The sequence below is a fragment of the Hevea brasiliensis genome, chromosome 13 (assembly GCF_030052815.1).
Source record: "Hevea brasiliensis isolate MT/VB/25A 57/8 chromosome 13, ASM3005281v1, whole genome shotgun sequence".
Classification (NCBI taxonomy): Eukaryota; Viridiplantae; Streptophyta; class Magnoliopsida; order Malpighiales; family Euphorbiaceae; genus Hevea; species Hevea brasiliensis.
In genome coordinates, this window is record NC_079505.1 from 68,766,109 (window position 1) to 68,782,022 (window position 15,914).

General features: G+C 33.0%; 1 protein-coding gene across 3 annotated transcripts; it reads right to left on the reverse strand.

Annotated features, from left to right (window-relative positions):
- Positions 1 to 9,004: 9,004 nt before the first annotated feature.
- On the reverse strand, positions 9,005 to 15,914 carry LOC110635634 (UDP-N-acetylglucosamine transporter UGNT1). Of its 3 annotated transcripts, none has more exons than XM_021785050.2 (11): positions 15,679 to 15,914; positions 14,089 to 14,165; positions 13,574 to 13,735; positions 13,344 to 13,477; positions 11,686 to 11,816; positions 11,553 to 11,597; positions 11,343 to 11,440; positions 10,512 to 10,619; positions 9,702 to 9,758; positions 9,485 to 9,594; positions 9,005 to 9,384 (listed from the first exon to the last, which is right to left on the reverse strand). In XM_021785050.2, the coding sequence occupies exons 1-10, from the start codon at positions 15,803 to 15,805 to the stop codon at positions 9,520 to 9,522; spliced, it is 1,014 nt and encodes a 337-aa protein (XP_021640742.2). In that variant the 5' UTR covers positions 15,806 to 15,914; the 3' UTR covers positions 9,005 to 9,384; positions 9,485 to 9,519. The 3 variants fall into 3 exon arrangements, with proteins under 3 accessions (XP_021640742.2, XP_021640740.2, XP_057988127.1); XM_021785048.2 differs by having other exon boundaries at positions 9,005 to 9,416; XM_058132144.1 differs by having other exon boundaries at positions 9,005 to 9,444.

The following is a 15,914-nucleotide window of genomic DNA, read 5'->3' on the forward strand; positions in this document are numbered from 1 at the left end:
GTTAGTAGAGTTGTTTTGCAGGTTGGGTAGGTCTTTGGTACAAGAAAAACTTAGGATGTCTTTAACTTTTTAATTCCTTATTTTGATTTATTATTGATAAATTTCTTGAATATAATTGTTTAGGTGATCTGAGTCAATATTCTTCTTCTTTTTAGCCGCCCTAGTAAAACTTAGATAATCTGTGAGTTTGATATTGATTTTATTTGTAATTTCATTATTATTAATTTATGTTCAAGGCATGCTCATGCATTCACTTATATGTATGTATATAATTAGTTAAATGCTAGGCACATTACTTTGCTGCATATGTTATTGAATTTGTTTGAGTATGTCACCTTAAGATAACTTAGAGTTGTGCGTGTGTGTTGGCGTGAGTATGGTGTGGATATGAATATGGGTATGAGTAGGATAGGTAGTCGCGGCTGGAGCTTAACTCACTAGGATCCATCCTTATATATGGATAAGTTAGGGTGAGCACGGCTTTAAGTTGATCTCGTTGGCCCCCTGCATTTGGATTATTAAGTGAAAGTCCAGCTTGAGTTGACCTCGCTGGAACTTGAATTATTAAGTAAAAGTCCAACTTGAGTTTACATCGCTGGCAGGTATTGGATTAAGAAGGCTATATAGGGGATCAGCTCCCATATATGTATTGATGTGACACATGGATACGTGCGTGCTCCAAAGTATCTTATGTGCAAATATTGATTGAATTGTTTGAACTTTGTGAACGTATTGCATTTCATACATAGGAATGTATTAAATTTAGATAGTTATATAAATTATATTTAAAATCAATATCTTACTCTCTGAGTTTAACGCTCAACCCTGTTCAATTATTTTTCCTCAAATGACAGATGACTTTAGTTGAAATTAACGTACTTTCTTTCCCCGCAGGTTTAAACAGAGAATATTTTAATTTGCTCTCATTGCCTTTTATTTAAATCTAGAACTTCGTATTGACCAATAGTTATATTTTTATTTGGATTATAATAACTTAATTCTAAAGTTGTAAAATAAATTATATGAGATTGCATGGATGTATGAGAGGTTTATTTTTTATAATGGAGGAAACTGAACTCCCAAATGCTGATATATGTGATTTGAGGATAGTCGGGTGAGTTAATATTTCCTATTGGATAGTTCAATTTATTGCAGGACTCTGTCTATTTGTTTTCTTAAAATTAGGTTACCTTAGTGGGCTTTATGAATGGATTAAAAATAATTAGGCTTACTATAGGCTTCAAGGGCCTTATTCTAACCCAGGTCTAGTGCCGGTCCAGCCCAAAAATTAGGTCGTGACATAATATATTAACATTATTTTTATTTTAGTTATATTAATAATATTCTAAAAAAATAATATTAATTATTTGAAAGTAGTGCTAGTGTGTGTGTATGTTGTATAAAATTATAAGTATATAGAATAAATATATGCTAACATATTATAACTTACTACTTATTATAGGATTAGGAGGATAATTATTAAATAATTTTTAACTTACATATATATAATTGAGGAATTTATAACATAATCATAATTTAATTTATAATTTAAAGAAAATAAATAACTAATTAATAAAAATAAAAAAATTAATTTGGAGGGTTAAAAAATAGAGGTTTTTAAAAACTTCCGAAAGTCATACTTTAAAAAAACTTTCTACCTTTCCAAACATAAGTTCAATGTTTTTAAATCTCGAAAAACCTTCTATTTCTTTTTAAAAAAAAAAAAAAACTTTTCAAACAATGAATTAGGTGGTTATTTCATTTTAATCACTCAACTTTAATTCGTTAAAATAAAGTCTCTTTAACATATATCATAGCAGGTTTCTAATTTTTTTTTAAAGTACACCAAATTAATATTTAATCAAAATAAATCTATAGATTATTATTTTTTATTTTTTATAAAAATTAAAATATTGATAAAATATCATATATTAATAAAATATTATTTTAAAATTTATTATTATTATTATTATTTTCCAGGTTGTTACAAATTAAAATAATAAATAATATATATAATTATTAATTTTATTAATAGATTTAGTTAAAATAAAATAATTTTATTAATAATAAAATAAGAAAGAGAAAAAGAAAGAAAAAGAGTAAAAAAGTAATTTTATTTTTTTAATTTCGAAATCTGATATTACATTTCATAGGAAATTTTTCTTAAATAAAACTAAAGTTAAAGAATTTTATTTTAATAAATTAAAATTAAATGATTAAAATAAAATAATCACATAAATTTTTTTAGCCGGTGCAATTATATATATATATATATATATATGCAGTCTAGCATCCTAAAGTGTGGCCCTATACCAAGGTTTGGCCAGATTTGACCAAATTTTGACTTTTTTATGGTTAACACCAAACTTTGGGTACTATTGCATAAAGATTTGGTTTCACTTTGGTTAATTTGTTTTTTTTTTTAATTGAATTAACGAAGTCAATTTTTTAAAAATGATAATTGAAATTAAAAAATCAAATTAAATTGATTTGATTCAGATTTTTTATTAACATAAAAAATTGCTCACCTCTAAGAATTGTTGTCAGTTATATAATTAAGAAAATAATTCCTGAAACTTATGATCAATTACAAGAGATTATTAAGTTTTTGGTTCTTAGAGATCATTAAACATCAAATTATATACGTGATCTAAACTGCAAGTTTTATTTTCTTTGTAATTTAGAAACAAAAATAATAAGATTCAAAATTTCAATTTGGAATTCCCTTATATTGATTAGAGCATGCATGGAATTAAAGGGATTTGTGGGAAGAAGAGACTTCAGTACAGATTCTAAAAATCAAATCTCCATGCATCAAAAGCAAAAACAAGTAATGAAATTCAAATCGCCTGCATCATATGGTGGGAGCAGATGTTATTATTACAAGTAAAAAATCATGACACTCATGAGATGGTGCGAGAAATTAAGCAAATAGTAAGATATGACACAATTTTATATTGCTTTTCAATCTCTTGTATTCGTCAATGTGTATGCACATGATAATTAGATTGGTTTATCAAAGTTATCAAAAGTTAATTAGTACAACATTAACTCTCCAGTATAGTGCTTGCTACTAGGAGACTTGATATAAAGAGAAAATATATCCATCTCTCATGATACATGTCCTATTTCAGGATATGTAGAGGACTATTTATAGGATAATGGGGGATATTGCATGGGTCTAAACAATTCCTGTATAAACTCAACGAGCACTTCTGAATGACTTGATCCCTTTTGTGAGAGCTCTATAAGGTGTGGTGTACTCAAAACCATCTTAGGTCGTCTGGTCATACCAAGTGGAGATGAGCTCGAGAAGCTCTTGCTTTGATCTATTCTGGCGTGGCTACAATGTCTAGAGTAACATATTAATCTCAAAATAATGAGTAACTACAATTGACTCCCTCAATAGTGAGCAGTTACCAGCTACTAGTTCATTCAACATACGAGCTAATCAGTTAGTGCTAAGTGCATTCACCATGTCCTGCCAATTGGATGGACAAAGCTATATAACACCTTATGATATCGGGTTATTAGTGAATTTCAAATTTCCTTACTTACATTCACCTACATTTATTACTCGCCTTATTTTCTGCCCACTAACTTAGACATGGTAGTGCCAATTTGAAAAGACCCCACTTAGCCCTTTGCCCTCTTGTTTCGCAGATTTTGCCCAATTTCACCAAGTAACCATCCTAGCCCACTAAAGTGACCGTTATCTACCATTCAGTGATCGCCCCAACTCTTTTAAGTGGTAGTTCAAGTCACTATGTGATCTTTCAAACTACGTGGAGTTCATCAAAAGGCTCATCAGTTTTCATAGTTACCAAAACCCTAGCCTACTAGAGGTGGAATTAAAAGTTGTCCCTTCTTTGTTTTAGATTCCAATAAATATATATATCATAGGAGACTATAAAAATGTTTGGCTGTTGCAAAATTCTCCAAATAAATATGCATTAGTGATTGGGATAAAACTAACCCATATGTATACAATCAAGAAGAAAGAAAATGAGAAAAGAAATGTAGAAAGAAGCTCTGAAAAGAAACAACCATGCAAGATACATACATATATATATATATATATAAACAATAGTGTGCCGACAGAGTTACTTTGGCACTATTGATTATAATGCAACTGATCACTTTAGAAGCTTCACTAATTGGCATCCAGCAAAGCGCATTTTTTTATCTTCACCTTATTTCAAATCATCCATTTTTCCTTTTTCTTCCTTCCATAACTCATCTCTACATAGCTTAGAATCGATCTTGTGTGCTTGTGATTGATTTATTTAGTTTTCAAGTTGCAAAACTACTTTTCATTGGAGAGAATGGCTTCAGTATCTTACATATATATATATATACTATGCTTCAAATGAATCAAGGAGTACATATACTTAATCTAATATTTAATTATATATAGTATAATTCTTTAATTTCCCCATTCTTTTTTCGCTAAACAATATAAAATAAGAACTTGTACATGCTGCTTAAGGTGTGGTTGGATGTCATGTGAAAAAGAGACAAATTTAGATTTCTTATATATATATATATATATATAGGTAAGGTACATGATGAATCAATTTCTGCCAATTACAGTACAAGCTTTTCCTTTTATTCCCTTCTGGCCTTGCAATAGGTATATATAACAGAACATACTGAAAATGATTGCATTTTCAAGATTAACAATATTAATTAATTAAATAATTAGAACAAAATTAAAAAAAAAAAGGAACCTAAACTGATCAATAGTCTGAAGAAAGGGCAGAAGAGTTGCATACCTTGTGTCCTAATAGAATTGGAACGAGAAAAACCCAGAGAGCAGCAGTTTCTCCCCTTGAGAAGCTGATGAGTATAATTAAACTTAATACATATAAGATCATGCAGAGAGAAGAGAAGCTGATGAGATGAAAGGGAAAGCAATATATTATTAGTAATGGAAAAAGTGATATTGGCGCGGCTCAATCTGAGATCGTCTTTTACAATTCTCAACGTGTAAATCCGTCTTCGGATTGAACCTCACCAATATCGCTTTCTTTACTTCCCTATCACCCAGTAGCAAGATTCTCTTCTTTAAGAAAGAAACTGAAACATTAATTAATCCAATAATTAGAAAGATATATAGACACCACCATGAATGGAACTAGCAGAAACACATATGCCAGAGGAACCATGTGTTTGGACTGAACTTCAAAGGGTTTTGAACTGGGTTTTATCTTTTAAAAGGATCTGGGTCCTGGGAGCTGAGTTGAGCTAAGCTAGTGTTGGTGGTACCAGAAGCATTTACTCATTAGTTACCAAACAAAAGGATAAAAGGGTACTTGAATAAAAAAATACTAGATACGGACCCATGTTGGATATTATCAAAAGACAATAAATATGATCTTTTTTGGTTTTGGTATCTCTTTGGTAGGGAAAAGCTAGCGATGGTTGCTTAGTGGAGTTGGAGGTGGAGGTGGTTGTCTTGTTGGTGGTTACACTGAAGTGGGGGATCTCCAAATCATTATTTCTATTCCATGAACTCAATCCATTAGGATATCAAACACTTTTACAGGCAATTATATGACCTACTTGCATCTATCCAATCTGATTCAGAATATTGAAAAGAAAATCGATCAACATCAGATACATGTCAAAGAGTACTATCTGTATAGATCAATTATATATTATCACAAATCCAAGGAGGAGGAAAAGCGAAAATAAAACAATCAAGAAAGCAAATAGTATCTAGATAGATGAACAAAAGGTATAGATGGTGATCTAAATGACAAACTGAACTAGGGTTTCAGAGATATTGATATATACTAAAGAGGATGATAAACTTGTAGCCTATATCCTCTTTCCCTTCAAAAATTTCCCAAACACCAAAAGAGAAGATGACAGACACAGAATCATAATAAGGAACTCTCTGTGTTGAGAGAAGGAAAGGGAGAGAGGATGAGAATGTATGGTGAGAACTGAGGAGGCAGGAGAATGGGGGGAGAGGCAGAGAATGTATACTGGTAGGTTCTGCCTCGGGATGAGAAGGTGAAGGGTGAGAGGAATGATGTCAAAGGGAGCAATTACTTTTAGGGTTTGTCATGCTTAGTTTGTACTCAATAAAAATCAAAGCGCATGCAACTGAAAATATTCCTCCAGCAAAAACCCAAACAACTTCTTTTGATCGTACCTCTTTCTATAATAATTATTTTAACACCCACTTTTCTTTATGTATCATGCATGCTTCCATTTGATTAAATTAATTAACCTTATAGAGCTAGCGATGCTAAAGGAGAATAAGATAGTTGGCTTACATGTAACTGTCCTTTACTATATACCTTATTGAAAATAGTATTTTGAGATGAATTATATGCATATTTAAATGTGTTCTGATCATAGAGATGTTAACGTTAGGGTACTCTTTGCAGGCTTTAGGTAGATCATTAATAAGAGGGCTAGCTATAGTTTTTCTTCCTTGCCATTAGAAACTCAAGCCCAACTTTAAAATTTAGGTGCTAAGATTAGAAGACTAATAGCTTATAAAGAAGTTCCAAGATCTATAAGTGTGAAATAAAGAGGTCAAGAATAATTTTTTTTTTGTTAACACTTGCCATAAAAGAGTAGAATCCGATAAGTCTGTAAGTGGTACTTGGTTGGGTACAAAATAAGAAGCTACCCATCAAGAATTCGTATGTAGAAATTAAAGACGGTCAAACCCAAAGCCAAAGTCAGATCTGTGTCTTTGTAAGAGGCATGGTATAGGAAGAGAGAGAGAGAGAGAGAGAGGAATCTTGAAAACAGGAGTGCAGAATGTCAGCGAAAGGATTGTCTAGAAAGAAGGTTCGTTTTTTTTGAAAGGGTACTCACAAAAGTTGATTCATCGATCTTCTTTCAACGCACAAAGTCACAATTCACAAACACACACACATACATAACACAGAGTCTCATACACACGCACATATTACAAACACATAGCAATTGGCAAACAAATAGGCAAAAATGGGAAACACCACAAAGCGGAGACACCGGCGCTAAAGGAGCCCTGCCTTGGGCCTGCACTAGGAAACACTCTTCTTGGGTTTTGCCCTTTCTTTTAGTTTAAGGGGTGGGAGGAGTCAGTCTCTTTTTTTTTTTTCTTCTTCTTCTTCTCTTCTTTTTCTTTGAAGATTTTTGGGAAGTGTAAAAGACCCTTTTTTTTGGATTAAAAGGCTCTTTAAGTCCTATTTCTCTGTTGCCATGCCTTAATAATCATGATCTGGGGCGATAAGTTCGCGTGCCAGTAACCCAAAACAGATTCCTCGACGCATTAAACCATTCATATTTCTCATTTTCTTTTAATTTTTTTTTTCTTTCCTCTGATCACCAGATCCTAGGACTTGCTCTCTCATTCTAATTTGCTTCTCTTTCTTTAGACGAGGAGTCATGAGGTCAAAAGCTACCACCACAACTTTGGCTTTGGCTTTGATAATGTGTGATGAAAATGATGTCTTCGAGCATACAAGTTGAAAGCCCCATGTGGGAAGAAACATGTGTCATTGCACATAAAAGGAGATAAAAAGTGTATTATGAAAATACCCGTTAACATATTTATTATATATTCTTTGCTTGATGCACAGTTCTAGCAACATATGAAAGTTGATCAATTCCTAGGTCAAATTGATAGTCTTTAGACTCTTGATTAAAGGGTGGACAACATCCATGTTCTGCTCCTCAGATTTCTTGAGATTTATTGGGCCATGTTGGCCCTTTTTTTTAATCAGGAAAAAGCATTCATGCTTTCTAAAACCTAATGATCCATCTCTATTATTCTAGAGAATATTTTTGTGGTCACTTTCCTTCTTTCCATCTACTTCAAATTCGTGTCGTTGATCTACTTTTTTTTTTTTTTTAATTCAATGAAAATACAATAACCGTATAACAAGTAGTAGATTATATAACAAAAAATACTCATCTTTCTTTTTTATCATAAAAATAAATAATCGTAGAATAAGTAAACAGAGAAACTAACTCAAAATCTCTTCACTCCTTGAATCTTAAAGGTGAATGAAAACTAATCAAACTATCCTTTGATTGATTTATGATTTGTATTCTTGATTTCATTGATATGTATAGAATTATTCCTCGTAGCTCAATTTTTTTACTGTATATATTTTACTACATGGTTAAGAGATATACTATTTGGGCATCCAAAAGACTCCTTATGACTACCACCTGGAAAAAGTACCATTTCTGGCTTTGAGTGGGTTGGCTAGTGAATCATCTTTCTCTCCCACGCGACACACACAAACACACAATTTTAGCATTAAATACGGGTCAAGTGTGCAAGAATATTGAAGTAAACTTTAAGCTTTTTACGATATGGTTGATGGGTATGTTTCAATCATGCATGGCAATTAGGCCAAACTAGCCTTGTCAGCTTGTGGAGACAAGGACACCTTCCTCTATACAAACTCGAGTTGCTACACCCCTCTCTCTCTCTCTACTATTATTATACTACGTGTATGCGACTTCTCTGTCCACACATGCAGGCAAGTTCTCCTAGAACTTCCCAAAATATTTTCAAGGCAGTGAGTGGATGGAAAGGAGTTTACTTTTCAAAAGATTGAGCCAGAAATGAATCATAAGCTCATACTTCCTTTTTCGCCTTAAGGGGTGACATGATCTAATCTGAACCATCCCACTTCAAGGGCATAACCTACCCAACAGAGAATTTTTACATAATTGTGTGTAGGATCAAGATAAAAAATGAACATGTCTCATATCTCAGTCAGAGTTTTTAGCATACTTGACTATCACTGTGACCAGGTTTATGGGCCTAGAAGTTCTAATAGCCCTTATATTTGAAACTCAAGAAAGTTGTCTTTGTTTGCAAAGACGAAATGCTTACGTCTCCGCAGAAGAGGAAAATGAATTCCTTTAAGCTCATAATTACTTGCTTGGAAGTTGCTTAGCAGAGCAATCTAAAGTTCAAAACTGCTTGTTGATCTCATCTTTTGTAATATTTGTAAATTTAAGAAAAAGAAAATCACAGTGCAGAATCAACTAATTAAGACCTTGTTGCACACTGGTGCTAGCATCCATTGACGGGGAGGGTAGGGATCAATCATGGGTTTAATTCTATTTACAGACCAAAAGAAAACCATCAAGGCTATTGTCTACCAAAAGTTGAGGACAAAAGACAAAGGACCCAAGAAAGAGCTCAACTGAAATCAAAATTATGCCACTCCTGAAAGCATCAATTATTCTTCTTCTATCGTTGAATCTTTATTTTTCTAAGATCAGCTTAAACAAAATAAATAATGTATAACTCAAATCCACCACTCTCCTGTCATGAGTATATTGAAGGGCCTTACACAACTTGTTCTTCTCATAAATTTCAAAAGCAGCCTGCGTCCTACAAAGGAAAATTATCTGCCCCAGACGTTCAGCCTGATTTCTCAAGTCTGTTATATTAAAATTAAAATTTGTCAGCTGATGAAGGAATCAATGATAAGCCATTTAAGCAATTTACCTCCAGCATGCAGATATTAGCAGCAGCTCTTCCATTTATTTCCCTTTGAGTTTACAGTAAGCATACAAACAGGATCCGAAGAAACCAAGAGTCTGGCCAATAACATTCAACTGCAAACATAGAAATGATCAAGTTTAGATTTTGTGCTGCATTAAGATTGACATATAAACAGCACAAAATAATTAAAATTTAATTCACAACAGGATATTATGCTCACCACATCAAATGGAAGCCCACCAAAAAGTATCCAGCCAAGTCCAATAGTAAAAAGATCCTATAACATCTCATTAGGATTAATAAATAATGCATTGGACAAACGCCACATTTAGGGCATGAAACAAGGTAAACATTTGCATTGGCAGATTTTTGTAGGCCAATCAACATAAACTGCTAGTGACCATAGAAGGTTGTAAGCAAAATCAAAATGGGTTTGTGGCTACATCCTTCTGGCCCATTCAAGGGAAATAAATTCAATACAAATATAGTTTTCTGGTTGGCATTTTGACAAACATATTGATCAAACAGTCAAATTATATGTTAATTGGAAATGTTCCTTGCTTAACTCAAACATGGCAAATGATAACTCTGGTATTGCAATACTGCTAAAAAAATCCCAAGTAATTTGTGCTCTAAATTTTTTTATAATAGTTGCCCTTGTTTAGGGTAATTCGATTGGTCATGTGGCATGACCTTTTACTAGAATAGCAGACAGTTGATTAGCAATTTAGCAAAACTTAGACATTCAGGACAACAATTCTGCAGAAAACAAACAACTATTACAACTTAAAAATATTTCAGGTAAACAACACAGAACGATAAGATGTCAGGGCCTCTTGAACTTGAGATGATTCCAAGCCTATGATGAGGAAAACACTGCACATAATCTGTTGACTTTATTGGTTAAATAAATTCAACTGCACCTAAAGAAAGGCAAAAATGTTATGCCAACCAACCAACATCAGGCTTGACTTGGGCTTCATCAGCATGTTTTTGTTATATTACAAGGGTAAAAGCAGGCATTGCTCACCTTCATATTACCACAGATTGTCTGTGTGAGGGCTGAATTCAGTGTTGTATTCAAAAATACAAAATAATTTATTAAGAAAGCCATGATACAGGATAGAAGCATCACAACCTGCAGATCATATCAGAACCAATCAAATTTATCACAGATTATTGTAGCATTCATGTTCATATTCATTGCTTTGAATTTGATAGATGGTAGTACTAGGATGCCAATATTTTAGCAACGATTATTCTGTACGGGCCACAGGTAGAGAGAATATTAATTAAGAACTGCATTTTCTATTTTTGTTCATTACGTTAAATTATTTTAACTTGAACTACAGGAAGTTTAGCATTTAGGTTATTCGGAGGAACTAAAACAAGCATTTGACTAGTTTTGATTGATATTCAAGAAGAAAGACTTCAAGCACAAGCAGATAATTTCACAACATAAGAGTGAAAACTTTTATTCTAAAGTGCTGATGAACCAAGATGAAGAATCTCAAATCTTTTCAAGAGGGGGTTTAAATTTTTTATTTTTTGGCACACTGGGTGAACCAATTAACAGGGGCTGCTCTTGCCCTTCCCATAGCCCTCCCCACTGCATATAAGCAGGATTTGATGGACCTTAAGCTTTCTTCAAGGAGATCTCAAACCTTTACCACTATGATGTCCCCTCTGGGACAAATTTTCATTATATTGATTGCCCACAAGTTCCCCAAGATTGAGATAACTTAAATATTAGCAACCACAAGTTTGGCTTTCAACCAAACAACTAAAGCTTTGTAAAATTATAATTGTCTGAGGATGCAATAAGCTTGTAACAGTACAGTTAATTTGAGAAATAAAGAACCTGAAATCCTGGGAATAATAGAAAGGGGAAATTCATCATTGCTTTCAGGTCTCCTCTTATTGATGTTGAGACAAGCAAGATTGGCGTACATATTATTCCTACAAATATTAATTAAGTAAAAACTATGCACTGATTTCGAGTTTAGCTGATCAAATTGAGAAAAATGAACTCAAAAAGTAACATAATCTTATGTTGGTCCTCTTATCTCACCATTGCACCACATAAGACCATAGCTATTAAGGCCACTAGATTTACCTGTAAATGTTGAGAAGATAAATAAAAAAAAGCTTTAAACCTTATTTTAGTAAATTAATATAAAAAAGGTGTTGGATTAAGATATTACCAATTCGAGATATGGAAGCGAGATATATTGCTGTGCAGATATTCGCTATGAACACAATACCATAGCTATAGGCATCAAATGACAAGTCTCGAGCTCCAGCAATAAATGCACCAAGCATAATTATCCCCACACTGATGATATCCTTAGTTTTTTCCATTATAAGAAATGTTAGAAACATTAAAAAAAAAAACCAAGATCATGCTGCTTTTATTGGATGCAATGGTGTAATACTGAAAATCACATGCCGTTATGCTTAAAAAAAAAAAAAAAAAAGTCATACTCTATGGCTTCAACTTCAAGTATTTGGTTTCTGGATTTGAGTATGTGTAGAAAATGAAACCATGTTTCTTCATATGTATATTGAGCTTTGAGAATTTTTATTATCATTTTTTACTAGAACCTTAGAAATATCTCAGAATCACACTAAACAAACCTGCAATGGCAATAATGACAACATATGATAAAGAAGGTATAATAAGTAATATTCAGCATCAATTATGCTGAAAGAGGATCTGTATAGCTAACCTCACTGGTTTGGGGTTGAGGCCTAGTTCAAGCTCAGTTGAATTTAGTGTCAATTACCTGCGTATTTAAACAAGTATTCTCTGCCATGCCTTATGGTTTCTACAAACAATGGTTTTTCAAAGAACATGATAGGAAATGCAGAAAGTAGCTCTTTGACCATGGGATTTTTTTTTTTTAAGTTTCAAGTATTTATTGTGCATTTACTCTTTTATATTAAAAAAAAATCCTACCACCATTTGAAATCAAATCACTCTACTTGCTATAGAATTTATGTTTTTTATTTTGGTTTATGCAGTCTTCCATCATTTCATCATTAAGAAATCCTTTTCTTTACAGCAGTGCATTTGTTCCACATTTCTTTTATCAGTATTCATCCATCTATAACTTCCTTTTTTGTTCAGCAGCTTCAATAGCGCCTCTTACAAGCATATAGCAAAGTAATTTCCTTGTGCGCCATGCTTAATTTGTTACTCTGTTTTCCCTTCTCAATCTAATAGTAGCAACCCAGTGTTTAGTATTGGGACAATTTGCATTCTCTTGTGTATCATCTTTGTCTAACACTATAAGCACCAAGGTATTAGATCCATCCAGCAAAGCAATCTGTTAGGAATTAGATGGTATGTGCATTCAAGTACTGTCCTGATCCGGCAGAATATCTCTCATGAAAACAAATTCAAGTACCATCTTCTAGTGAATAAACATAATAAATGCTAGATATCTCCAATGACTAATTCATTTGATATTGTAGTTTCATATCTAAATTTTATCTTGAAAATATGATTTATAGCTCTAACCATGACAACAACATGCCATTTCAGATAATTTCACATGATAGTCTACCGTACTCGTCAACTTTATTCCACACTTACTAACATGTGGACTCTGTGCTTGTGAAACAGAACGCAAACTCAAAATAACATGATTAAGTCCACCAAATAAGTTTCTTTTGTAGATGCAAACAAGTTGGTCAAACAATTACTGAATTGGCAGGGCATTCTTGTTTATAAACATCGCATTACATGTAGGTGAATGCACGGACATAATGACATAAATGAACATAAAACAATGCAGAATCATTAACCTGTTTATTTTTAAATCTGACTTACGGGATTATCGAAGGGCTGCCTACTAACCTGCCAATAACAAGCAAGGAATGTCTCTTGCCAGTAAGAAGATACTCCACAATCATTGTGAAGGCCACAGTAGTTCTCCTAAGAGTGGTGTACATGGGAACATTTATGCCACGTACAGATTCCATTGTGACCAGCTTTATCCACAAGAAATAAAAACAGGGAACAGTAAAAACTAAACTCAAGAAATATGTATAAGGAAAAGAAAAATATTTCTGTCTGATGATACATACCATGTAAAGCAAGTATGAAAGTGCCAGAGGAAGGGTGTGAAACAATGTCTTAAAAGGTACAAAGCTTGCTGGGTTATTATTAATTCTATTGGATTCAGCAGTTCTAAACGATATGATCTTCCACCGTCTCATCGCATAGAGAAATGAACATGAACAAAGACTCTACAAAAAAAAAAAAAATTAGAAGACCTACTTAACTAATGAGAAGAATCAGAAGTCTAGATAAACATTTTATTCAATTTAGCACCAAAATTTTTCAGGCCATGGTGGATTCCAAAAGAAAAATCTAGATAAAAGCATGCCACACATAGAACATGAATCCTTTAAATAATATTCAATAATCACGCCCAATAAGTGCAAGCTTACATCACAACTAACAACAAATTGTCATTCAAAGTTAGAAGATAAGAGCGGCAACTACTTTCAGTAAATATAATTGCTCAAACACGATGCCAAAGACATACAAATCAAATATATTGACCCGTCCAGGAAACTGAAATTGAAAAAAGAAATACCTGAAAAAGTGTTATAACATTTGCATGCGGGAAATTGTAAGAAGAAAGCGCTGCTTTGTTGAACATCACCAAGAGAACTACAGAATGGAGGGAAAACAGTGTCAGACTAGTAAAAATTACCATGAATTATACACTTCACTAGCATTGGGTCAAAAGGTCTCTCATCTTATGTTGTGAGAAAAGACAGTCTAGGCTATTATATTAATTAAAAAAAAAAAAAAAACTCAAACATGTAGCTGGTATCGCAATTGTATGTTTTTTATGTCTCTCATGAGCTTATTTACAAGACTAAGGCCGTTTGTTTGGGGGAAACTCGGGAAAAATCATAGTTTCAGTTGTTCGTTTTCAACTGGGAAGACAAGAAAAAATTTCATCTGCACAAAAAGGAATTTTTCCCCCATAACTTTCATAAGCATTCATGATTACACCCTAGAGCAATCAAATTCCTCTGCTTTCATCCATCTCAACATTAATGTATAACAAAAGTACAAAATCCTAAATTTACCACCCTCCCTAAGGAGATTGATTAATATATAACCAAAAAAATCACTCGACTGCACATCCAAACCCAGTAACTCCTTCATTTCCCAAACTCTAGTCTTTCTTCTAAGTTAAATTCCATAAATTTCTAGCTCCTTTAAATTTTTTTCTTAGGCCTTTGAATTCTTAATTATCCTTATAACCCCATTAGTAAATTAACACGCAAATCTATATTAATAGATTTTTCAACAGGTATCATCAACAATAAGATCTTCTTCGCTTTAACTAACACAAAAAGGAACTTTGTTCACAGGGTACTATTACAGATGTAAGCCTATTGTGATTGAAAATTCAGTTTGTCTCCCCTGATTCCTTCTCAAAGCTTGTACTGCTCCATTATTTGTGTCCCTTCCTGGCATCAATAATACAGTAGATATTGCTACATCTTAGGCCCACCACATTATCACTTAGAAACAATTTTCACATACTTTTTCTAAGCCAATAATATAATTAGGCTACAATTCTTTTCCTTTTTCTACTTTTTGTCATGTTTTAAACCATGAAACACTAAGCATGGAAAATAAAATCAAAATAACCTTTTAACGCCATCATTTCATGTCTCACTCCACCATAGAGGCATAGACACACACAGTCCAAACCCAACAATTACAGAATGCAAAACTGATCAAAAAAGAAACTCAAAACTAATCTTCCATCAATCTTATCTTCGTAAATTAACCAAACAGCACATACCCAACACATACCACATTATCACTTAGAAACAATTTTCACATACTTTTTCTAAGCCAATAATATAATTAGGCTACAATTCTTTTCCTTTTTCTACTTTTTGTCATGTTTTAAACCATGAAACACTAAGCATGGAAAATAAAATCAAAATAACCTTTTAACGCTATCATTTCATGTCTCACTCCACCATAGAGGCATAGACACACACAGTCCAAACCCAACAATTACAGAATGCAAAACTGATCAAAAAAGAAACTCAAAACTAATCTTCCACCAATCTTATCTTCATAAATTAACCAAACAGCACATACCCAATAATAGATAAGGAAAGAAAAAGCGAATAGACAAATATGAAAGAACCTGCACTAGCCATGTAAGAAATGGCAGCATAAGCTCCTTTCCTGGTCATGACAGAGTCATTTTGCAGCTTCTCTGGCTTGCTGGAGGGATCAGTGACAGGTAGAGTCTTGTTCTTCTCTAAATCCATTGCTGAGAGTGCTTCCGTTAATTTGAGAATGGGAGAGAAAGGACAGAGACTATGAAGGGGAGAGCAGTTTTATGTAAGGAGTGTTTGCTTTTGTCATACAAGGAAAGGA

What these genes read in the sequence shown, in the direction of transcription:
- LOC110635634 (XM_021785050.2), bottom strand. Translation starts at nt 15,805, where the DNA reads ATGGATTTAGAGAAGAACAAGACTCTACCTGTCACTGATCCCTCCAGC. An exon ending in CGCTTCCATATCTCGAATTG is followed by an intron (nt 11,598 to 11,685) that starts GTAATATCTTAA and finishes CAACATTTACAG; the next exon opens with GTAAATCTAGTGGCCTTAAT. An exon ending in TATTATTCCCAGGATTTCAG is followed by an intron (nt 10,620 to 11,342) that starts GTTCTTTATTTC and finishes TATGATCTGCAG; the next exon opens with GTTGTGATGCTTCTATCCTG.